The 25,053-nt window shown below is 36.0% G+C and overlaps 1 protein-coding gene across 1 annotated transcript in view; it reads left to right on the plus strand.

Moving 5' to 3' along the window:
* Nucleotides 1-414: 414 nt before the first annotated feature.
* Nucleotides 415-25,053, plus strand: part of RFX6 (regulatory factor X6) — a 54,826-nt gene continuing 30,187 nt past the window's right edge. Inside the window, exons 1-6 of the mRNA XM_049654236.1 lie at nucleotides 415-654; nucleotides 965-1,121; nucleotides 3,887-4,010; nucleotides 6,297-6,358; nucleotides 16,652-16,729; nucleotides 17,973-18,000. Coding sequence (XP_049510193.1) covers nucleotides 423-654; nucleotides 965-1,121; nucleotides 3,887-4,010; nucleotides 6,297-6,358; nucleotides 16,652-16,729; nucleotides 17,973-18,000 — 681 coding nt within the window. The 5' untranslated portion in view covers nucleotides 415-422. The remainder of the gene's footprint in view (nucleotides 655-964; nucleotides 1,122-3,886; nucleotides 4,011-6,296; nucleotides 6,359-16,651; nucleotides 16,730-17,972; nucleotides 18,001-25,053) is intronic.

A 25,053-nucleotide genomic window follows, 5' to 3' on the forward strand; every position in this document is an offset into this window, starting at 1 on the left:
GAGACAGTTGCAGTAGCTCTTCCCTCGGGAAGAGAGTGGGGTTTTCTCAGATCTTTCCGGGAGCTCCGGGTGTGAATGTGAAAAGTGCCCTCGGGCCCAGCGCCAGACGTGAGCAAGGGCGGAGAGAAGGGGGGAGATGTGGGGAATGGGACTCGGGGGAGAGAGGCGCAGGTGAGGAAAGGAGTCCGAGCTGAGCGTCTGCCGGAACCGCGGACAGGTGGAGAAAGGCAGTCCCGCCTCGGTCCGCGCAGTCCCTGCGCAAGGCCTGCCTTCGCCGCGACGCCGCGGGGCTCGGGAGCCTGCCGTCTCCGCCCCCGCCCCCGCGGCCGCAGGTCCCCAGCCCCGCCCCGCCCCGCCCTGGGCTCTGGGCTCCGCGGGCCGCCGGCCGTGCGGCTGGTGCCCAGGTCTCCCGCGGCCAGAGGATGGCCAAGGTCCCGGAGCTGGACGACACCTTCCTGCAGGCGCAGGCGCAGCCTTCGCCCCAAGTTTCCCCTGAGGCCCAGGAGGAGTGCTGTGGGCCGCTCCTGGGCAAGGGCTTGCTCATTTACCCCGAGGAAAGGGTGTACCTGGCGGCGGCGGCGGCGCAACCCGCGGGCGCGCTGGGCAGCGCGGAGAGAGGGGAAGACCCGGAGCTGCCGGCGGGAGTTAAATCGGGTGAGTGCTCTGCCCCCTCGGGGGATGTGGCTGGGAAGGGGATGAATTCTAAGAAGGGCACCCCACAGGAAAAGTAAACACACCGCAGACATAACATACATGGAGAATGTTCCGTCCTGATCTTTGTATTTTCCCCAGGAAAACGTTGGTCACCTAGAAATGAACTCTAAGGGATTTGGCTTAGTTCCCCTCTCAGCCCCCTGCCCACCCCCTTGGGCTACCCAGTTTGGCACCAGTTTGGTACTTTTAGAGGCTCCTTCACTGATTTTGCATTCTGATTGTCTTTACCACCCTTTCAACTTGCAATCAGAAATGCGTTTAAGCAATGGTAACGTTTCCTCGGAAGAAGAGGATGCAGACAGTCACGACAGCAAAACCAAAGCAGCCGATCTACACCTCTCTCAGAAGAAAACCGTCACGCAGATGATGAAGGATAAAAAGAAGCAGACTCAGCTCACCCTGCAGTGGTACGTCTCCCACGGGGGATACTTTTCAGCACCCGTTGAGTTTTGAAAGTCACTATCTTCAGAATCTGCTTTTCCCAATTTGCCTCTGCCTCAAACTTTGGGGGCAAGTTTAAGATACCAAAAGAAAATGAATCTTTTTTTTTTTTTTTTTTTAATGAATGTTTGGTTTGGAGACATAGTCTAGTCTAGTGTTGATGAAAAATGATCTGCAATACAAAAACCCATCACTTTATTCACTATTGACATAAACTATAATTTCATCAAATGTCAGCAATAATGAATGCTTTTTAGGACTTATTTGCTTAACATGCAATCAATTCGGTCCTTATATACTTGTTATTTGATCGTCTTTTTGTTTATAAAACATGATTCTTCAAACCACCTTAAAAGGAGGAAGGATCTTAAATATTGCCTTTATCCATATGAGGGCAAATTAACAGTTGTATACTGGTCATTAGGTGAAATGCATTTGAACTAGGAGATATTGAAAATTCAGTTAAAATATCTCTATTAAATAAATGTTCAACTATTTTATAGCACCTGTCATATATGATTTATTATGATGAAATATCATGAATTGGATTTTATGGAAACTCTTTTAAAACCAAGAGTTTATCAGTAGGCTTTCTACATGTGAAGAGCATTTTGTAATATTGATCAAAAAGGAAGAGGGATCTAAAGTAAAAACTCTAAGCTTCCCCACATAGTGTGAATAAGAGTATATATTTCCTTCCAAGTTACAAGTAACAAGCAAATAACTTAAAAGGTTTATTTACTGATTAGTTGTATAATCTGTATGTATGTAAGGTATGAACTAAACCTTAGAAAAATACAATAGAAAAAAATAATGTCTAAAAATCTAGCAAAAAAAAAGAAAAAACCCTAACTTTTTTTCAGCTATTTAAACCCTGAATTACAGTTTGCATATACTAAATTTTTGTGATTATATACTTACACCTTTTCAAATATTTGAAATCTAAACCAAATATTCTTCTAAAGTTGTGGCTTAACTATTGAAGTTGATGTCACACTGACTGGTTAAAAATACACTGGGGCAGTAAATATTTGAGTTAATTATCTGGAATATTTTAGATACAGCTATTTTATTAGTATAATTGGGGCAGAAGTATTGCTTAAAGATATGTTGTGGAGAACTGCTGAATTATCACTTTCAGTTTTTCCCTCAAATGAGTGAATGGGAACAAACTTGTTTTTTTGTTTTATAAATATGAGTGATTGCATTATAATTAAAGAAAAACAGGTTATACCCCAAATTAGCCGTATTCATGGCTGGGATTATCCAGTATTTTGAAGATAAAGACAACGCCTGCAACAACATTAAAACAGCCACATGAACAGTTGACATTTTATGCATGCCATTAAAATATAATTTTTAAATAGTTGAATGTTTTCTTAGTGATTTTCATTTTTTGAAATTTAAAATGCTATACTTTTGTTTGAACTTTCCACCCCTTTCCTATAAAAGAGTGTTACATAGAGTTTTCTAGAAACTAAGTGACTTATTTGTACTTCGAGAATTTTCCCTCATGGTTATATAGATTATTGGGGATATTAAAAATTGGAGCTGAAAATTAAAATGAAAAATCTAAGTAACTCCAGTTTTCAACTGTCAGCTAGGTTTAGTTTTGTGGATGCAAATCTGACTGGGTTTTGTTTTGTTCCTCTTCAAAGAAGTATGAACATCTGATGCTTTAAAGTCTGATGAACATCTCCTTTAGCTTTTATCTCATGCATTTAGGGAATATGCTAAATCAGAGATGTGACTAGTTTCACTCAATTTTAATCTGAATGCATGCTCAATATTGTGTTGTTCCTATATAGTAATAATTACAATTTTACTATACAGAAAATGGGTGTACATAAATTTTAGTCAATATCACCTACTGAATTGTTAGGAAAATTGGGAATACAATCTACAAGTTCTGATTTCTCGATTGCTGTTTAGATATTTATAACACTTGAGTATACATTATTACATTTATATAAATTATGTTTAATTGCAATGTAGACATTCAAATAGAATTGTGTCTAAATTTTCAAAATTTATACAATTGTATTTGTAACAGAGTTGAATTTGTATGTCATATTTGGAGACATCTATAGAGAAGTACATTATGTTTCAAGTGCATGGTATGTTTCAGGCAATTATGGTACTTGATCACAGCAAAAGGCATAGGGTAGAAGTAGATCAGTACCATTTCAGACTTTAGTGAAGTGAGTTTACTCTTAGGTGTTTTGCAAATAAATGCATCATCATGCTTCCCTAACCATTTAGGGCTCAGGACTAGTTTGGGAATGAAAGTAAGATATTGTAGGCATTTGCCAGCCTGAAACCTGGCAGCCCATTAGTGTTGAGAATAGTCTTTTAAAAAACCATCTCCTTCACTTTTACCATTCATACATATTTGCATCTCACAGAGCAAAGCATAATGAATAGTGAGGATTTCCATAGAAATAAGACCTATTCTTTGAGATACAGACCAGAAAGGAGTGGTTTTACATTGACCAGGGTATTTTAACTCCACTAGCAGGTATTCACTGGGGTTCTTGTTCTTCTAACATTAATTCTTGTGATCTGACTTTTAATAATATCCGGAATAAAGAAGGTCTACTCATGTCTGCTCATGAACTCATTTGTATAGCGTCTGTATTCAAAACAGTCATTAAATCAATGTGAAAGGGGAAAGGAAAGGAGAAATAAAGAAAAGGTTTGACCTAATTTTCTGCCTTTTTTTTTTTTTTAGGCTTGAAGAGAATTACATTGTGTGTGAGGGAGTTTGCTTACCACGGTGCATCCTTTATGCCCACTATTTAGATTTCTGCAGGAAAGAGAAATTGGAGCCAGCCTGTGCAGCCACCTTTGGAAAGGTAAATGACACATATTGGCCATACTACTTTGCCGCTAAAGTCATGTCTGGAAGACAGTATAGAAACAAATGCATCTAAGTACATTTTTTTACAGAATATTAAGAAATTTGTTTCACAAGCATTTTATCTTGGTTTTACCTACTATAGGTTTTACCTGGAACTACTATATGTTTTGAATATTAGAACCTTAGCTATCAGATGATTTAATGTGATATTAAAGGAAGCTCCATTTGGGGCGCCTGGGTGGCTCAGTCGGTTGAGCATCTGACTTTGGCTCAGGTAATGACCTTGCGGTTCGTGAGTTCGAGCCCTGCGTCAGGCTCTGTGCTGACAGCTCAGAGCCTGGAGCCTGCTTCTGATTCTGTGTCCCCCTTTCTCTACACCCCACCCCTGCTTGTGCTCTGTCTCTTTCTGTCTTTCAAAAATGAGTAGACATTTAAAAAAAATTAAAAAAAGAATAATAAAGGAAGCTCCATTTGAGCAGTGACATTTCCCTTCAAAGAGGGATGCACTGAAGAGTATGGTATAGCCTGTATTGAGAAGTAAAATTAAGTGGTGGTGACAAGTATCTTGTTAATGCAACTGGTGATTGTGTTTATTATTTAGCTAGTTCACGTATATGAGTTTTTAATAATTTTTACTTTATTTCATGAAATAGTTCCCTTGATTCTCCATTTCACTCTGAGTATGTTTATACCCCAAACTCTAAAATGTTGTGACAGAATTGGTGAAGCATCGCGTATTTAAAAACATTCCTTTCTACCCAACTGTATGGTTAGGATGGGAATCTGTAGAATTGGCATTATCATATTTATGTATGTTGATGTTATTTTGAAAATCAAGATAAGATATCTATCTCTTGGGAGAGGTTTCTCCTTCGAGATTCTTTTCGTGCTCTGCTAAGAACTTAGGATATTCTAGAGAAACTATAGGAAGCTTAAGGCTCAAACATTGCATCCCATATAAACTGAAATCTAAATTCTAACCTGTAGAGGGACTCATTGTCCAGAAAATAATGAATACTATAGTCGAGCTTCTCAGTTTTTGAAAATCAAATAATTTATAAATTTATTTTGAAACCTCTCTGCTTATGGGAGTTAGTGTGACATGGTGCATGGTAATCTCATTATTCAGGTTCTGGCCTAGACAGTGACAAATTTGTTGTGAAGCCTTTTGAAAAGCACTTAATTTTTTCAAAACTTAGTTCACTTATTCCCTAAAATGAGCAAGTTGCATAAGACAACTGCTAATGTCCATTTTTGCACTGTTTTGTTCCACCTTATGGTAGTAATCTTAACTGTTTGGGGAGTGATGAAATATCTTGAGAATCTGATTAACACTACCGAATTGGTCCCCAAGAAACTGACATATACAAAAAGTTTGCCATGGAGCCCCTTAGGAGATCATACAATTCCTGTTATATGTAGAACAGATTTTGTTCTTTAACTGGATGCTAATTTTTAGCAAATTTTAGAGAAAGGGACATAGAAAAGAAACAATTTAAAACACTGCTGTGGAGATCTGGAAGGAAGGAGAAAGTTTCCTGTGTTTTTTCAGAGTTGGAGATTGATACTTAATTTTGATAAATCTCTGGATAAAATTATTGTAAAGACACTCAAGTCTTTCCTCTAGGTACATAAGGTAGTAAGCAACATGAAGCAAAAGCAGATACTGGTATGATTTGCTTTGGAAATTGAGACGGGCAGCAAAACAATCTTATTAAAATACTATGTGGCAATGAGAAAGAATGAAATATGGCCTTTTGTAGCAATGTGGATGGAACTGGAGAGTGTGATGCTAAGTGAAATAAGCCATACAGAGAAAGACAGATACCATATGGTTTTACTCTTATGTGGATCCTGAGAAACTTAACAGAAACCCATGGGGGAGGGGAAGGAAAAAAAAAAAAAGAGGTTAGAGTGGAAGAGAGCCAAAGCATAAGAGACTCTTAAAAACTGAGAACAAACTGAGGGTTGATGGGGGGTGGGAGGGAAGGGAGGGTGGATGATGGGCATTGAGGAGGGCACCTGTTGGGATGAGCACTGGGTGTTATATGGGAACCAATTTGACAATAAATTTCATATTAAAAAAAAAAAAACTACCTCCCTGCCTCTGCTGGTGTATTATTGCTTATCAATTGCTTGTCAGTATATGTAGAATATTACTTCTTCCAGACTAAATTTTACCCAAAGTTCAACATTTACTTTCTTGAATTAACTGGCCACAAGTTGCTTGCAACAGAACCACACGTTTCCTAAAAACTAAAGTAATTGATTTTCTTTTTAGACAATTCGCCAGAAATTCCCCCTCTTAACGACTCGGCGACTTGGAACAAGAGGCCATTCAAAGTAAGATATGTTAATGAGCATAGATATCAGATCTGTACATATGATACCCCGTATAGGAGGATTGACACGTGTAAAATGAGTATTGTTTTTATCAGTGAATGGAATCACATGTTCTCTTCTTGATGAAGCAGATTTTTTACCAACTGTAAGAACTAAAAAGCAAAAAAGTAGATTTTGGAATAATGTTTAAAAAGCAAAATTTATACTGAAAAATCATAATATCTTATTTCTTCTGATAAAAAAGTCATTTTTACAATCTTACATCCACTACTGAAGGCACTGGTGTCCTGAAAGGGTAGTATATATGGCTAAATAAGTGGCCAGATGGAACCACAGCACTCCCAAAGAGCAAGGCCAAAGTCAGGAGTTGAAGCATGGTTCAACTTTGAAGTCAGGAGTTGAAGCATGGTTTTCTTTCCCAGATAATAATTTCAATATCCTCTTCTTTTCCCTTCAAGACAAATGACCTCTACAAATGACTTCTTTGGTCACCTCTTAATGTAAACATAAAGTTAGTTCTCTTGATAATTTTAGCTTTTCTTTTCTCTTGTGGCAATCTCTGTAGAGTTACATGTTACACATTCTTACTCGTCCATTATTTCCTCTGTCCACTGTGTTTTCAGTTTTTCCTTTCCTTCTGCCTGCAAACAGATTCAGATCTCTTTTATGTTGATAAAAACAGACGCATCTCAGACCTGCTGTACTCTTCACAATTGCTCTATTATTTTCCTTCTCATTGCTATTCCTCGAAAGAGTAGCTGTGCTCACTTATCTTACCATTGTTCGCATGGTAACAGTCCATTTCTTTACGTAGACAAAAACCCTATGGCTCAATTTTACTGTTACTCATCCTTCTTGGCACCTGTCTAGCATGTGAACCTGCTGACAGTGCCCTCTTAAAATAAATCAATATGTAAAACTTCTCCTATGGTTTCTCTGTCACAGAACTGCCAGGCCCCCTTCCCTCTTCTCCCATTCATTTTCTAGCTCATCCAATGTCTTCTTCCGTCCCAACATCTAGTTCAGCATTGCCCAATGAAATATAATCCAGCCACATATTTAATTCAAAAATTTCTAGTAGCCACATTAAAAAAGTAAAAAGGGACAGGTGTTATTTAATTTTAGTATGTTTTATTTAGTCCAATGTATCATTTCACCATGTAATCAAAATTAAAATTATTGAGATATTTTTCATTCTTTTTCCCTACGAAGTGTTTGTGTGTTTTATTCCTACAGTACATCTCAATTGTGATTAGTCATATTTCAAGTGGTCACTACCTACATGTGGCTAGGAGCAACCTTATTGGCTAGCTCAGCTTTAGTCACTTGCCAAAAAATAAATCTTACTTTATGAATTCTCTTGAATCAGTCTCTCTCCATTCTCACTTTCATAATCTGGCTTTCACTGTATCTTTCCAATCCTTTCAATACAGTTTTTCCAAATTGGCCTTCTAAAAGTTTTAATTCAATTGTATCTCTGTCATGCTCAAACTTTTCTCACTTTGACATTCAGGGTCCATTATGATTTAGTCCCAAATCATTTTCCTACCTTATCATCTACTCACCTCTCAGCATGGAGCCTATGCTCCCACCAAATTAGTGCCCAGCACCCTTTGTTTCACCTCCAAATGTCATTCTTTCATCTATGCTGTCTTCTTCCCTGGAAAATGCCTTTTCCCTACAGGTATTTTGAAAGCTTAGCCTTTGAAAAGAAAAGAATGTTTCATAAACTTCCTCTTCTTTTGAAATTTTTCTTATTTCTTGATTTCTTATAGGCTCTTTCTTCATAGCCTCACAGCAGTTCATTGGTTCATTCTTAGTGTGTAATTACCTTATCTCTTCCCCTCAAAAGATAATATTTTGAGGATAGAGACTTTGTCTCATTCATTTTGATATCCTTTCTGTTGTTGGCTACATAATTGATTACCAATTAATATTTCTTTAATTGACTCCTATTGGTGTTAACAGTATGTGGTGTGAGAAGGAGGAATGAAATGCCAGATTGAAAAAGAGTGAATTGGCTCTTCCCTTCTAACTTGTTTATCAGACTTGAATCACTTTAACTGGCTGATTTCTACTGAATTTGATTCCTACTGAATTGTGTGGGTAGAAGAAAGATGAGATAATGTTGGAAGTAGATAAATAGTAGAAAAAGAGGCAAAGCAATGCAGAGAAATCCCCTTCACAGGATCTACAAGAAGGCAGGCAGGCAGGCTGCTGGGAAAGTCAATTAATCCTAAAAGGAGCCTTCAGGATTAGGGATGAATCATTAACCCTGTCCATTGTGACTCTGTGAGGCTCAAGTGTTTAGGTTTATGGACCAACATGTGGTAATTTCAGGAAATTTGTTTGATATCTAAAAGCAGATGTGCCCAAGAGCAAATTATTAAAATTTGAATTTTTTTTCCTTCTTTCCCAGTATGACATTTGCTTTTTATAACTTGCTTGTTATATTTTTTGATATTTTGATATCCTGGGGAAAAAATTTTCCATACATAAACAAGTATGTTGAAAGATAGGGCAAGATGGAGAGTTTGTGAATCTTGCAGTTGGCAATGGTTTGATGTAATTATTCTTTTGTTGTTGTTGTTATTTATTTATTTATTTATTTATTTATTTATTGGGGGGGAGAGAGAGAGAGAGAGAGAGCGCAGGTGAAGGGCAGAGAGAGAGGGAGAGAGAACCCCAATCAGGCTCCTTGCTGTCAGCGCAGAACTATGCGGGGCTCGAACCCACAAACCATGAGATTGTGGCCTGAGCTGAAATCGAGTTGGAGGCTTAACCAACTGATCCACCTAGGCACCCTTTAATTTTTGTCCCAAGCATTTCTTTATCTTGGTATATTATCTTCACATCCATCATTTTTAATGGCTATTTAATATTTTAAAAATGTACATGTCTATGAAAAATATTTTATGTCTATAGAAATATGAACAATCTGTGAAACAGAAAGATAAATGAAGAAAGTTAGCATATTTTGGAGAAAGAGAAATTTATAATTTCTCCAAATTTTACTATTAATTTTGCAAAACTTGTTGGAGTAGTGTTTATTCTAGTGCCTTAAACATACTATCACTAAATGTTTATTGAATTATTTGAAAATTTTAAACTAAGTATTAATTTATTTTAAGTTTTGTGGATCATTTATTAAAATATATTGACATTATATAACTGTTTAGTGATGGTTATCTAAAAACATAAGCTCTCAATTGTTGCCAAATTCTCATAGAATAGCTAGAGTATATCCAGTCATTTCATTTGAGTCTTTCAGACAGAATTGATTTTGATCCTGATTAACTCAAAAAGTTCTTATGTATTCTGGACACAAGATAGCACCACTATTTCTAAAACCGTTCCTGGCAGCCTTTAGGGTTCATGGAACAATGTTACTTTTCGAATTTTACTCCATGTAGGAAATCCAAAAGTTTGGGAAACACTGATCTTTGTGACAAAGAGGTGATTGGTAGGATCTAAAAAAGAAGAGTGAATTTTGTGTCTATTTTCAAGGTTTTTCTCCCTAAGTTCTGTCATAACTGGTATTAAAATGATCAGTTCTCACAACTCACCTTTATGCAGGTGTTACTTTCAAGGACCTCACAAACATGAAAGATGAAAACGTGTAACTAAATAAAGTGAGGCAAAATTTATTCAGCCAAAAGGAAGAGATAAAATATTTAAAACAGATATGTTAAAAGCAAAACAAAACAAAAATCCAAATGGACAGACTACCTAGGTAGATATCACAGATCACCAGATATCATGCACTGTCAAACTTAGAAACAATTAAAAATTGAAACATTTGTTTCCAGGGGCAGGTCTGACGTTCTACATAAGAAGCCAGTAGTGCCAAGAGTTCTGGAAAAAAGTCTTTAAAGGTTAACTCTTGGGGTCACAAAGCCTCACCCTAGAACACCCTAGAACACCCTAGAACCTGAGTGTGCCCTGGGGACAAAGCCAATCAGTTTACAGGGGCATTAGCAGCTCAGCTTTCTGTCCCTTCCTTCACTGTCACCCTCCCCTCCCTGCCAAGAAGCCCCAGTGACAGATTCTGTACATTCTCAACACCCAGATAAAACTGTGTTGTCTTTTGAGTTTTTTTTTTTATTTTTCTTCTTTTGATTTACTACCAATGCCAAAATATACACCTGTTTTTGTTTTTTTTTTTTTCTGGGCAGTATTTTTAAATTTGGATTTTGAAAAAGTAAAAATGAAACAAAATCATATAGGCACGAAAGAGTAATGCAAAGCAATTTTTGTCTATTTTATGTTATAAATGTGTTATATCAATAATCAATCCATTCATATTTATATCAATGTACAGAGCATAGTGCTAAAGAGGTTTTAAGATGCAAATAGCAGGATAGGATATACGCTATCAAAAAACTTTCACTATTAAGCTTCCTTTATTTAATAAGCATTTTATTGAGTGTGCTGGTACTTACTAGGCCCTAGGGATACAATGATTAAGAAAAAAAGCCTGTATCCCACCACTGCTCAGGATAGCTGATCGTTGAGACCACCAAGTAGATTTCATGTACGCAGTAGACTGATTTGAAGTTACATTTTAATTTCGTGTAGACTTTGATCAGTCAAATCTTGCTTTTCAGACATGATGGACAAAAGCTATTATCTTATTTATTAGTAGTGATTTAGTGGGTTAATAAAACTGATATGGCAGCTGCTCTTATCACAGTAAGTTATTGCAAGTCCCTGAACAGCTTAATCCCATCATTTCCTTATCGGTCATCATTCGTGTAGTGTAAACTAACATCAGGGCTACCAGCTCAGTAGGAACATATGTTTCAGGAATTCTATATAATGATTGAAATAGGAAAGAAGAACTATAGGTGCAGGTAGAAATTTATCAGCAAGTGAAGAAAAGTATTAGATGCAATGTAAATATTTTAGCAGCAAGAGTAGCAATAATTTCATTTGTCCTATTAAAAGTATTTTCTATTTTATAACGTGTTCACTTTAAAATGTGGACATAAAAATTAATAAATCTTCTTTATTCCTAAAATGTAAACGATCTATTATTTGATATAAGACTAAGGAACAGTTGACACTAGTGAATGAACACAATTTGCTGGATAATCACAAAACTACTTGTATTATGCTAACGTTTTCTTAGAGAAATGAGCTAGTCATACCCAAGATTTTAAAGCAGTTTTCACATATCATTTTTAAGCAAAATGGGTAAAAATCATATAGAGAGAAGGAACTGTGCAATGTTTGGGAATCTATTCAGAGTAACCTACAGAATAGGCATTGGGTAGTGGTATACAAATTAAAATAACTAATTAAAACTAGTTATCCCACACTTATGTAGACAGTGCTTTTTATTCAGCATGCACCAACATAGGTCTTTGTAATACTGGAGTATTTCTGGCAAATATTTTGCAGCAAACTTATTTTATGGGAATATATTAACAGTGAAATAATGCTATAAAATGTAAGGATTGAGATGAAAAATCCATGTATATTTTACATGAAATTACTCTTCCTAGTTTTATGAGGTTTACCTTTAGGAGGACAGAGCTACTCATTTATTATCTCTTCTCTGTTCTCAAAGGCATGAAATCATCACTCAAATGATAACATGTATCTGGAAGATTAAGGGGTAAAGATTTATTTTATTAATTCCAGAAGAAACTAGATAGGAGATGTGCTAAAGCATTACAATGATCATTGGAAAATATTAAGATTTATATTCCTAGCAATCGTCTTTCTACTTAAGTATGCTAATTTCATGCCCTTTGTATATATTGTTTAGCTATACAACTTTTATTCAACCCCAATATTTTACTGGTAACCTGGGAATAAACAGTGCTACAAAGAAGTTATTGAAACTATTGGCTTTAAGAGAATTTGTGTTTTATCAGCGTCTAAATTTCTAGCAGGATACATTGATTCATCCAATAAATGAAGATTTTTCTATACAGTAATTTCTAAGGAGGAAATCAATGAAGGAAAAGATACAATTCCCTTCCTCTAAATCTAAAGTTTAGTAGGAGAGGTAAGCCACGTATACACTCACCAATGGTATGAGATATAAACTACATGGGATAAATGACCAAGAGAGGAGTTCAAAGGGCATAGAGGCCTTAGATTCCTGAGAAACCAGGCAAGCTTCATGCATTAAAATTACAATGCCTGAGCTATGAGTAAGAAATGAGGACATGAAGGAATAAGGTCATTCCCAATGAAGAACTCAACAAAGAGTACCAAGGTGAGAAAACACGTTATTTATGACAACAAGTAATTGTGACAGTGATAGATAAGTTCAGACTGTGTTTGTGGTAGGGTTAAAGGAGTTAGTATATTTCCTTATATCATGTTAGACAAGAAATCCTTTCATCTCTACCAAATTTAAAATTGTGCTGATATATTTAAGTATATGATACTATACGTATGCCCTTAATTGAAAAAATCCTGTTTCTAAAGTGTTCTTTATGACATATTATTATTTCTAACTTTTTCCATGTTATTTATTTATTCAACAAACGTTTACTGATTTCCTATTATAGGGAGCTTACATTCTAGAAGTCCTTGTTTACATATGGATCATCAAATAAGAAAAATCCAGATCAATGGTATAGGTCTTAATGATTCTTTTTAGTTATCAATGCTTGCTTAATATGATTTGTGCTGAGCTAGAAGAGGAAGTGTTTATACTGAGTGCAAACATATTCAAAATATTTTCACTTAAGAATTTCTAAACACAAATAAACTTGAGATACAAAATTATAAAAAAGATTTTGCTTCTCAAGTACAGAGGCAACATGACCCATTGAAACAAAGAGTGCTCAGTGCATGTCTGGGTTGATAGCAGCATTTACATCTAGCCTACTAATAAAATACATTATTTTAAAAGGATTTTCTTTTGCTGGGGGTGGGGTGGGGCCGTAAGATGTAAACTCTTGACTCTAGATGTAGTTGGAAATATTATACACTTCCATTTTTAAAGATGCTTCTGCCTATTATTGGAAAGAAGAGGGCAAAATAATACAGTTATTTTAGAAAATAAGGAACAAATGAATTGTGTAATCAGAATACCCTTTCCTTAAAAGTCATAAGTAAGAAAAAATTACAAATTCACATTAGTCAGGATTCTTGAGTGCTAAAGGATGGTGCAGTTTTTACAGAACCTGATCATCAGGTGATTTTTAAAAATGAAAGTAAAATGTGCCTCAGTATTGGTCAGTGTGGTCACTGTTCCATGACTGGCAAGTGGTCGGGCTCAGGAAGCCATGAACAAGGGTATAATTTCCTGCCCTGATTTCCCATGTCTGTTTTTTCATCGTATTGACATCTAGCATAGTTGTCAGGACACAGTATGTCTTCTAATATTTGTTGAACTCCTGGTCATCCCTTTGACTTGCCCAGTGACTTTTGTCTACCGCCGGGCAATGTAATTTCTTCTCAAATCTGCATGACAAACCACTTTACCATGGTATAATATTATCTACATATTGAAAAAAGATGATAGATGAGAAACAAAAGATCAACGTTCTAATAAAGGAAAATTATCAACTTTTGAAGCAATGTTTAACATATATTGCTTCAGCAAGTGGATAAAATACAGTTATTTAAACTATAGCCTCTAGAGAATAAACAGAAAACTTTGCAAGAGAAAATGAAATTACAATATGTTTACATTGTAATAGATCTGCTTGTTCTCAAACATCTTTTGCTATATTTCTTCTAATAGAAAGAAATTCCCTTTGATATCTTAGTTCTATATCTTGATTAAAAATATTAATATTTATTTCAGACTCTTAGGTTCATTAACTTTTTATAATAATTATTAATTATAATACACTTGCCAAATATCCTCTAAATCTGCTCATTGTTTTCATGGTTTTTCGGTCTTTTCCTTATCCATTTCTGTTAATATAAATGCTTTTGGTAAGGTCTTTACGACTTAAATAAGCTTCCTTCTTTTAGTTTCTCACTGGAGACTTAGTCATTTCCATATTTTGGGGTTTCCATCACTTTTGCATTTCCTCCATTTCCCCCTCTGTTTCATTATACCTTATGGGTTTTTTATTCTTCTTCTACTATAGGATTCTTTTCTGTATTGTAAAACTTGAGCAGTTATAAACCTCCTCTGTTTGGGGCACCTGGGAGGCTCAGTCCACTAGGCTTCCAGCTTCGGCTCAGGTCATGGTCTCACAGTTTATGAGTTTGAGACCCACATCAGGCTCTGCGCTGACAGTGTGGAGCCTGCTTCAGGTCCTCTGTCTCCCTCTCTCTGTCTCTCCCCTTACCCCCCACCACCTCAAAAAAAAAAAACCCAAAAACCCACCTCTTCTGTTTCAGGTTAACAGGCTACTTATTGCCCTTGTATTGAAAACTTATTCCCAGTGTGCAGCAATCATAAAATATCACCATTCACCTTGATCACCCCCCCATTACTGTTTCTCAAATATAATAGCTCTTTCTGAAAACATTTATATAATATGTGTAATTTTTTGTTTTCATATTTAAAAACTCTTTTCTCTCTATCTCAAATAGCCCAGGGTCATCAGAGGTGACTTCTTTGCCCTTAGAACTTAATGGGAGAGAACCCATCTCTGGGCCTCACAGTTTAGAGGGCTCTATTCTGGCCCTCCTCCAGCTTTCCTCTTCCCCAGGAGCCTGAATAAATGTGTCCATCGAGAGACCACATCCTCCTTCCAGCCCACATTTCAGGTCCCCAGAACCCCAGAATTCTTTGTCCAAAGAGCCCAGACTTGCCTTCTCCCTCTTATGTGGGGCTCTTTCCCCCCATCCATCCTGAGAAGGGTGCTATGTTCCACCAGTATACATAGACTTGAGCCACCAGAAGGTAGCTCTTTGGCGGTGGTGGTTGGAAGGTTGGATTGATCTTGGACATGGAGGCTGTGTGTTCACAAGAGGCTCCTCACAGTGAAGAGAAGAGCAGGGGCTGTGAAGACAAGGGCTAAGGGTGGCTCTTCTCCCACCGCCATGTTCACACATGGAAGAATTGTAGATTCAAACCCACCTACCAGATCAGTATGGAGGAAAACTGTCAAGCTGGGAGGACAAGGTTATTTTATGTAGTAGTTTTTTAGCTTGATTTAGATTTGAATATTTAAGTATATGGTATGTGGGCTTTCATTTGTACTCTTGTTCTGGGCCTTGGGAATGTTTAGGGGTGGACTTGTTCTGCCAAGTCTTTTTTTTTTTTAATTTTTTTTTTATTGCTAAGGTCAGAAAAGGGGCCTTGAAACTTAGATCTGCACTGTCTTGTCCACTTTAAACTCAGATGATGATGCTAAGTTATGAAATTCTAAATACGGTTACAGCGGAGTCCCCTGGCAACCCCTTTATTCACTTTTATTTCATTCCTTGCTTGATTTTAGATGAATGCAAATTGAAACAATAGGTAACCAAGTAAATGGTGCTGCTGCATGTGCTGGGCTGGGAAGGAAAGGGAAGGCAGAAGTTAGGCTTCAGCCAGCCTTACTGAATTCCCACTATTTGATTAGCTTTTGTGTAATATTATAGTGTTTGTGCCTGGGTGTGTAATAAGTCAGGAGTCTGCAGCTTAAGAGAATGAGCTACAACTTGAGAACTGATGAAATGCTATACTTGTGAGTGGCTCAGGATGCATAGACACATTTATAATAAAGTATTTGTGACGCTGTTACATTCCCTGTTTCATATTTCCATTGATTCATGGTACAGTTTTTTTTTCCCTCATTGTTGCACAAAAGTTTGAAGTGAAAATGACAGTGAATTGGGCTTCTCATTCCTCATGAGGAAAATAACGTTTGAAAGATCACATGCTTCATATGTATTCCTATGCACGACATTAATATCTTCCTCCATACAATGTCATACTTTTTACTCCATCCAATAGATATACTATAAAGGAAACCTATCATTTTCTTTTTCAATTGACTAAATTCAAATTGAACCGGTAATTAGCAGAATGACACTTGATATACTTGGAGCCAGTGCTGACATTTACAAATTTAAGTGGTTACATTTAAATGTCTACATTTATAAATTTTTTGGTTTTTGAAGCCTATATTTTAGAGGTTAGAAGGGGATTGGCTGTTCTCCTTTTTTAATCCTAGAGCCAGAAATATGACCATAAGTAGGACTAATGACCATCAAAGCGATTTAGCACATTAAGATGCTACTTGAAAAAAAATCAGGCAAGGAAGGTGATCAGAGGGTTTCAGTTCTTAGCTGTTCTTTCCCTCAGCTGTACTTTTATCTCCTTCTCCCCTTCCAAAAACTCCTTCATTAACACAGAGCTGGTTCCTGTCCTTGCTCTAGGTATCATTATTATGGGATTGGCATCAAAGAGAGCAGTGCATATTACCACTCCGTTTATTCTGGAAAGGGCCTGACAAGGTAGAGTTCTACTTTCTTCAAGACAAATTCTTTGCATTTCCTGAAATATGCATAATAGCAATTGAATAAAAGACTTTCTCATTTTGCTTATTGAAATGTTTTCTTTTAAGCATCAGACCTTAATTTCAACTTTGTATGGACATTTGCAATGATATGGTCTAGATTATTGGGTAATTTATGTAATTTTCAATCATTAATGAGAAATTAATAGTGAACAAGGTATACTGGAGAGATGAAAAGGAAAAATCAAGGAAGCAGAATTGTTTTTAAATTAGTATTTACTCACAAGGCTGAGTCTGTTTTCAGGCTGGAATCAGTAAAATAAGGGCAGAAAATGTATGTTTTTCTCCCAAGAAATAACCTGTTTTAAAAATCTCTGTCTTTGGGGCACCTGGCTGACTCAGTTGGTAGAGCATGAGACTCTTAGTCTCGGGGTCATGAGTTTGAGACCCACATTGGTTATAAAGCCTCTAAAAATAATATAAAATAACATAAAAATCTCTGTGCTTCATCAGTACCTTACAAAGATGAAAAGTTTATGATAACTCATCACTAATAATACATGCTTTGAATACCAGCTTACCTTAAGTGAGATAAAGTTACTGCCCTGTTTGAGTCTCTGTGAAAGGGAATACACAAAGGATCATAACACATTTCTCTAACCTGCCATTAACCATCAGGAGGAGGTCATTATTGGGGTGATATCCAATAAAACCAGTGATAATATACAATTACTATTTTTCATATACTGGAGCTCTTAGTAATTAAATCTACATCTGAGATTGCCTTATAGTATGATTTACCAAAAACTCCTCTTAGCTCTCAAAAGAATAAATTTTTTTGAAAAGTAAAGTGACATGTGTAAAAAAATAATTTTATTCACCTGAGTCATACTAAGATGAACTCAGACATGGTGAAGAACATAATGGCAGCTTATTGGCTACAACTAACTGCAACATGAAAATACAGGCTAGAATACAAATGAATATTTAATATCAAATGTTCTTTGCAGATCCTATCAGATTTCCTTAAATATGCTTCATTTACTTTTCCTTAATAGATTTATTTTTTTAAGTAAGTTGATAAGAATGCTTGGGTCTCTTTGAAAATCAAGCAGATTTCTCCAGGTTTCTTTTGCTAATCATGATCCAAAGTTACCACTATTGTGGGTCCTCTGCATTTCCTTGATTGCTATAACTGGATATTTATATGTTAACTAATGGAGAATATACTGATTTTTAAGGTTTTCTGGAAGCAAGCTGAAGAATGAGGTAAGAATTACTTTCATTTCTATTTTATCTGCTATAATATGTACTACAAACTAAATAATACATGCTAACCCTCCTCATTGGCAAATATAGAAATAAATGTTAATTTATTAGGAGCCCATTAAATGATTGAGAACTTCAGAGAGAGCTGTTAGATTTGGGGCTACTGATTATTCTTTACATGGACCTACTGAACAATTTCCAATTAACGTAGGAAGGGTAATTTTTCAGTTATTCTCACCTAATATCAGATACTTAAGAGATTGCAAAAAAAAAAAAAAAAAAAAAGACCTTTACAGATCTAAGACATTTCCAGTTGAATATAAACAAAAAGTCTAAAGCTGAGGATATGGAAGGAATTGGTATTCGGAATATAGCCATTTAGACAAAACCTTTAAGAGTTATCAAGAAACCCAAATGTTATGCTGTGGTTTGTTTTAACCACTTTGTGTGAGTGTATGTGTATGTATAGTCAGTTTGCTGACCTCTTCTGCAGTGTGGAGACAGGGTGGATGGTGGAGGTGGGAGCTAGGGAGAAAGGGTACATCTCTCTAACATACACACACTCACACACTTTCTCCCTAGACACCCCTTCCACTCCCCACCCCCAACCAAAGAACAGATCAGCAAACTGACTTTATCTAAATGAGTTAGACTACCATTAGGGACTGCATGGCTAATTAGGCACGCGATAAGGCCTTCATTATCCTCAAGTTATCTAATCATTAAAAAGAGGTGCCACAGAACTAAGGGCACATGACAATGTGTTGTGTGGTAAATCTGGACCTGAGGTTGTAACTCCATTAGTTTGGTGAAATGATGCAAGCATATTATCTTAAGAAATAATAGAAAGCCCCCAACCCTTTGAAATGACCAATTTCTTCCCACCAGTGCTTTTAATACAGTTAATGGCTAATTACATAATAAAATCCTCTAGATTGCTCTTTTTATCAATGAAATAATAGCTCTTTATTAGATAAACAGTTGTGAAAGTGCAAAAATATTGACTTAGAAATACACTTCAGTTGACTGAAGTTTATGTCAATAGGGAATTTAAGTAATTTCTCTCAGGTGTTCTTTCTACCACTTTGATGAGGTTGGTGGTACTTAGTGAGCCATCAGCTATTACGGCATGTGTATGGCAAGGCTCATTTTACAGAATAAAAGAAAAAATGTTTCTCCAGTGTACTGTTTCCTCCTTAGAAGAGTGCACTACAAATTCGGGTGTAGATCTTGTTAACAAATTTAAACTAAAATATTTTTGTTAGGCTGTCATATAGCTGATATTTCCAAAGACTGCAACAACAATAAAGCATCATTATTATGATGATTATAGAAATTAGCACAAGGGCTTTCTAAAGGCTCGGAACTACTCTAAACACTTAAAAAATAATGGAATTTTGTTTAACAAAGCTGAAATTTTATTTATTTATTTTTTATTTAAAAACATCTTTTTTTAGTTTATTTACTTATTTTGAGAGAGAGAGAGAGAGCACAGCAGGGGAGGGGCAGAGAGAAGGAGAGACAGAATCCCAAGCAGGCTCCATGCTGTTAGCACAGAGCCTGATGCGGGGCTTGAACTCACGAACCTTGAGATCATGACCTGAGCTGAGATCAAGAGTCGGACACTTAACCGACTGAGCCACCCAGGCCCCCCTCAAAGCTGAAATTTAAAAAAAAATTATTTGGTACCTGAGTGATCAACCATCATAGTTTGCTCAGGACGTGAGACTTTCAGTGTCAACTTGCATATATTACAGTTCATTTGAACGCTACTAACTGTGAGGTAGGGAAAACTGGTGTTAGCATTACTAACTTACAGCTAAGAAAACTGAGGCTGAGAGATGTGTTTGCTTTTTTCAAATTCTGAATTAAGTTCTACTTTTTAAAACTCATGCTCAAGATATTAATCGATAGATGGAGTTACAGATACTAAGGAACAAAATAGTGAATGGATAGAATTTCTCTTTTACAGTGTAGCAGGAAAACATATCTTTTAAAGTAATTATATGCAATTATAAGGAGTGTCATGGGTATCAACCTAGTTTAAGTGGTTAGGGACATTTTCCATGGGAAGTGACATTCAAGGAAAGAACTGAGAATAAGTGGGAATTTGGAGTGGAGTCAGGAAAAAGAGTAACAGTGATGGAATCAATGTAACATTATAGGTTAGGGTTTCTCAAACTTGGTATTACTCATGTTTTGGGCTATATAATTCTATGTTGTGAGGGATGTCCTGTGCACTGCAAGATGTTTAGCAACATCATGGTATCTCTGGCTTCTACTCACCAGATTCCACACCCTCCTCTTGTACAAGCAGAAATGTCTCTGATGTTACCAAATGTCAACCACTGACATATGGGAAGGCAAACAAGGAGCATCATGTTATAGATTTGGGGATAAGTCTGGATGAAAGAATATCTGGACGAGGATGATAGCTCCAGAGATGGAGAGAAGCGCCTGATTTTAGCTGGGAAACATTGGTAGTGGATTGTAAGATAGTTCTATTTTTAATTTTTTGAGGAACCTCCATATTGTTTTCCACAGTGGCTGCACCAGTTTGCATTCCTACCAACAGTGCAAGAGGGTTTTTTTTTTTTTCTCTACATCCTCACCAATTCTGGTTGTTTCTTGTGCTTTTGATTTTTGCCATTCTGACGGGTGTGAGGTGATATCTCACTGTAGTTTTGATTTGCAGTTCCCTGAAGCTGAGAAATGTTCAGAATCTTTTCATGTGTCTGTTGGTGTCTGTTCATGTCTTCTGTCCATTTTTTCATTGGATTGTTTGTTTTTTGGGTATTGAGTTGTATCAGTTGTTTATAAAGTTTGGATTCTAACCCTTTATCAGATATGTTATTTGCAAATATCTTCTCCCATTCAGTAAGCTCCTTTTTAGTTTTTTTTTAATGTTTATTTTTGAGAGAGAGAGAGAGAGAGAGAGAGAGAGTGAGAGAGAGAGAGAGAGAACACGAGTGGGGGAGGGGCAGAGAGAGAGAGGGAGACACAGAATCCGAAGCAGGCTCCAGGCTCGGAGCTGTCAGCACAGAGCCCGACACGGGGCTCGAACTCACAAACAGTGAGATCATGACCTGAGCCGAAGGCAGATGCTCAACCGACTGAGCCACCCAGGCGCCCCGCTTTTTAGTTTTGTTGTTTCCTTTGCTGTGCAGAAGCTTTTTATTTAAATGAAAATTTTAAATGAAAAGACATACCACATGAGTGGCTAGGTATGTTAGATATTATAAATGGGCCAATTCTTCCTAAATTCATTTAGACATTTAATACTCTAATAAAAATTTGAGTGGGTAATTGATTTTTGGAAATGATTAAAATGACTATATACTTGATGTAGAAGGATATACAGAAAGTAATAGTTAAGAGAAATGTAAATAAGAATAGTGAAAAGGGACTTGTTTGGCAGATATCAAAATATTATGACACTATGATATAAGCTCAACTGTAGGTAGAATAAATCCATAACAGAGATTAGATACCTGAAAAAAAGACCCTAGTATAAATAAGGATTTAATGTATGATCAAAGAGACATTACAACCAATGAAGGAAAAAAATTTTTTTCAGTGAATTGTCTTAATTGTTTTTTGGAGGAGGATGCAGTGTCAAATAAATAAATAAAATTCTTCATAGCATGATGTTAGAAAAATTGACCATTTTGGAAAAAAATTATGCCTCATGAATTTCATATAAATTATTAAGTATAAAAACAGTACTTAGAAGGGAACATTTTTATCTACTTCATTTCTGGATAAAGAATGATTTTCCCTTTTTTTGGTGCAAAAAAAGGTGATTTTATTAAAGCACGGGGACAGGGCCTGTGGGCAGAAAGAGCTGCTGGGAATGATTTTCTAAGACGAAAACAATTTAAGAAGTCAAAGGAAAAATATAAAGTGGAGAAATTGAAAACTATTTTTGTATCAAAAGCATGATATATAAAATTTGAAGTCAAAAGAAAGACTGGAGAAAATATTTTCAGCAAATATGACAATGGGATAATATTTCTATTAAGTGAAGAAATCCTATCAATTTATAGAAAACTATGAAGATGAAAATAAACAGTAAAAGACATGAATAGAAAATACACATAAGGAAGAAAAAGGCAATAAATGCATGAAAAATGGACTGCCAAATAAATAAAAAATAAATAAAATTTTGAATTCTGTAATTATCAAATATTTAGAAATTAATATGATGATGTTGGTGAAGTTCTGGTGAGATAAGCTGTTTCGTATCCCTCTGGTGAATACTGACCAAACTCCCTGGAAAAAAAATTGTAAGATCTGTATCAAGTCTTCAAAGTGTTCATGCTTTTTTTCCCTCAGTTTCACTTTTGCATGAATCTCATATACAGAAATAACAGAAAATGCTTACAAAATATTATGCAAAAATTGTAATCGACAACTATGAAAAACTGTGTAACCTACATTACTACCAATAAAGAAATGGTGACATCATTTTTTTAAAAAATATTATTATTTATTGTTGAGACAGAGATAGACAGACCACAAGCAGGGGAGGGGCAGAGAGAGAGGGAGGCACAGAATCCGAAGCAGGCCCCAGGCTCTGAGAGCTTCACGCAGGGCTCGAACTCACAGACTGTGAGATCATGACCTGAGCTGAAGTCGGATGCTCAACTGACTGAGCCACCCAGGTGCCCCATGGTGACATCATTTATAGGACTTTTTTGGGACTAAATATTATGCCATTTATTAAAAATCTCTTTTAATGACATGGAAAAATGTTAATTAGGAAGAAAAGAGGACACAAAAGCAAATATATGTATATGTGACTTCAAATGTAAATAAAACTGGATATTTACATGTCATATATGAGTGACAGGATTAATATATATAGCTATGCTGTACAATATAGTAGCTATTAGCCACATATGGCTATTAATTACCTACAATTTTGTCACACTAGCTACATTTCAGGTCCATAATAATCATATACAGTATTGCAGTGTAGACAGAACATTTTCAGCATCACAGAAAGTTCTGTTGGGCAGCACTATTTTAGAACATGTAAAATACTCAACTCCACAATAAAAAGACAACCCAGTAGAAATATAACATGGCATATGAATATGCAATTCATACAAGATGAAAAATAATAACTGCAAATAGTATTGGTATTCATGGCACCCCTCCTGACTGACCATAACATGGGGTCAACAAATATTTTGGATACCATTCCTGCCAAGAAACATGTGAAAAGAGCTCAACTTAATCAGAGAAGTTTTCATCGGGGAAATGCAAATTAAAACCATAACAAATGGTCATGTCACTATTTTTTGAATAACAGTAGTCAAAAGTCTGAAAATAAGCGTCGTCAGACATGTGGAGCAAAGGAACGCTCGTGAACAAGAGAAGGGACAATCACTAGTAAAGCTGAAAGTGCACATGCCGTATGACTGTATTCCTAGAGAAACCTTCACACGGTGCGCAAGCAGGCACACTGCGGTATTGTTTGCAATCTCAGAATACTGGAAAACAAATGGCCATTATGATACAGTGAGAGAATAAATGTTAATATATTTATACAAGGTAATACTATACCGCTTTGGAAATTAATGAACTATAGCTACAAGAATTAAATTAGATTCATCTCAAAAACCTAAAGTTGAGTGAAGAAAACGTATTGAATGTAGAAGGATATATACCGTATTATACGAGTTTTAAAGCAATAGTATATGTTGCTTAAGAGTATTACATATGAGATAAATTTTTAGAGGTTTAAATAGGAATGATATAAACTAAATGAAGAGCATTATTTCTTGTGGGGAGGAAGGTAATAAGATTAGGAAAGGCTACAGAGACTGTTTTAATATTTCAAATTTGTAATGTCTCAATCTGGTTGGTTAGTACATGGCTACTTATTATTCTTTATCCACCCCCTTTTTGAGCTTTAAATAGTTCATACTAGACAAGGAAACAAAATGAAAATAAGAAAAGTAAAACAAAAGGACAGGAAGAGGATGGTAAGAGTAATTATCAGCTTGTGGTATGAATTTGGATTATTTTACATTTTGATTCATAAATGTAGTGATTCAAATTTCAGAAATGTCTTAGAGAATGTTTCAGAATCCTTTCATCCTCTGGAATAAAACTAACAAAACCTACTCTCAATGCTTTGTCCTGATCAAAGAAAGCCTTTCTTTTCCTGTGAATCTTCTAGTGCGCACCAAACTTTGTTTTAACTAGCTCTAGTAATGAAGTTGCCATTATTTCTTAGGGAGCCAGCCCCTTTGATTTTATACATTTCAACCAGGAAGTCTCTCTGAGCCTGAATTTCCTTCTCCTTAACATCGACCATTCATGGCCATTTAACAACTTTGTACCAAGATAAATAACAAATCCTCCCTCCTTGGTATATGCTTTGCAAATATTTACAGACTGTTATCATGCTCTCTTTTGGTCATCACTTAGCCAAACTGTGCTGCTTAAATCCTTTAATCTTTCCTCATAAATCAGACCCTCTTGCCTTCTAATCATATGGTTTCTTTTCTGCAGGTTTCTTCTTGTTTTCTTTTGGAAATAAGACTTCATAGTTTACCCAAGAGTACTGAAGTCATTGGTTGAGGGGGACACCCCCCCCCCCCCACACACACACACACACACACCTCCCAGACCTCTGTAACTGGCCTATGACGGGCACCAGTTTTGGTGCAATTAAAATAGCAAACATATTAATGTAATTAAAATGATCGTGTTTTACTTTTTTTCCCAGATTATCAATTGTTTCTTTCTTTTTGTGCTGCATGTTTTGGACTGCACATTATTATTTGATTTATACCAACTTTGCACACAATTGTTAACATATCCAACAAATTTAATTTTTAAACTTTTTCCTTCGGCACTTTTGCCTCCTGTTGATTCCAAATGTTGCTGGCGTCTATTACACAAAACTACTATTTATCAAGATGAGAGTTTTAAATAAGTATTTAAATATAATAGATATACTTTGTTCCTTAATATGTGTTTCCTTAGCACTCTAACATTTAAAACAATTTTTTTTGATGGTTATTTATTTTTGAGACA

This window comes from Panthera uncia (genome assembly GCF_023721935.1).
Source record: "Panthera uncia isolate 11264 chromosome B2 unlocalized genomic scaffold, Puncia_PCG_1.0 HiC_scaffold_24, whole genome shotgun sequence".
Taxonomy (NCBI): Eukaryota; Metazoa; Chordata; class Mammalia; order Carnivora; family Felidae; genus Panthera; species Panthera uncia.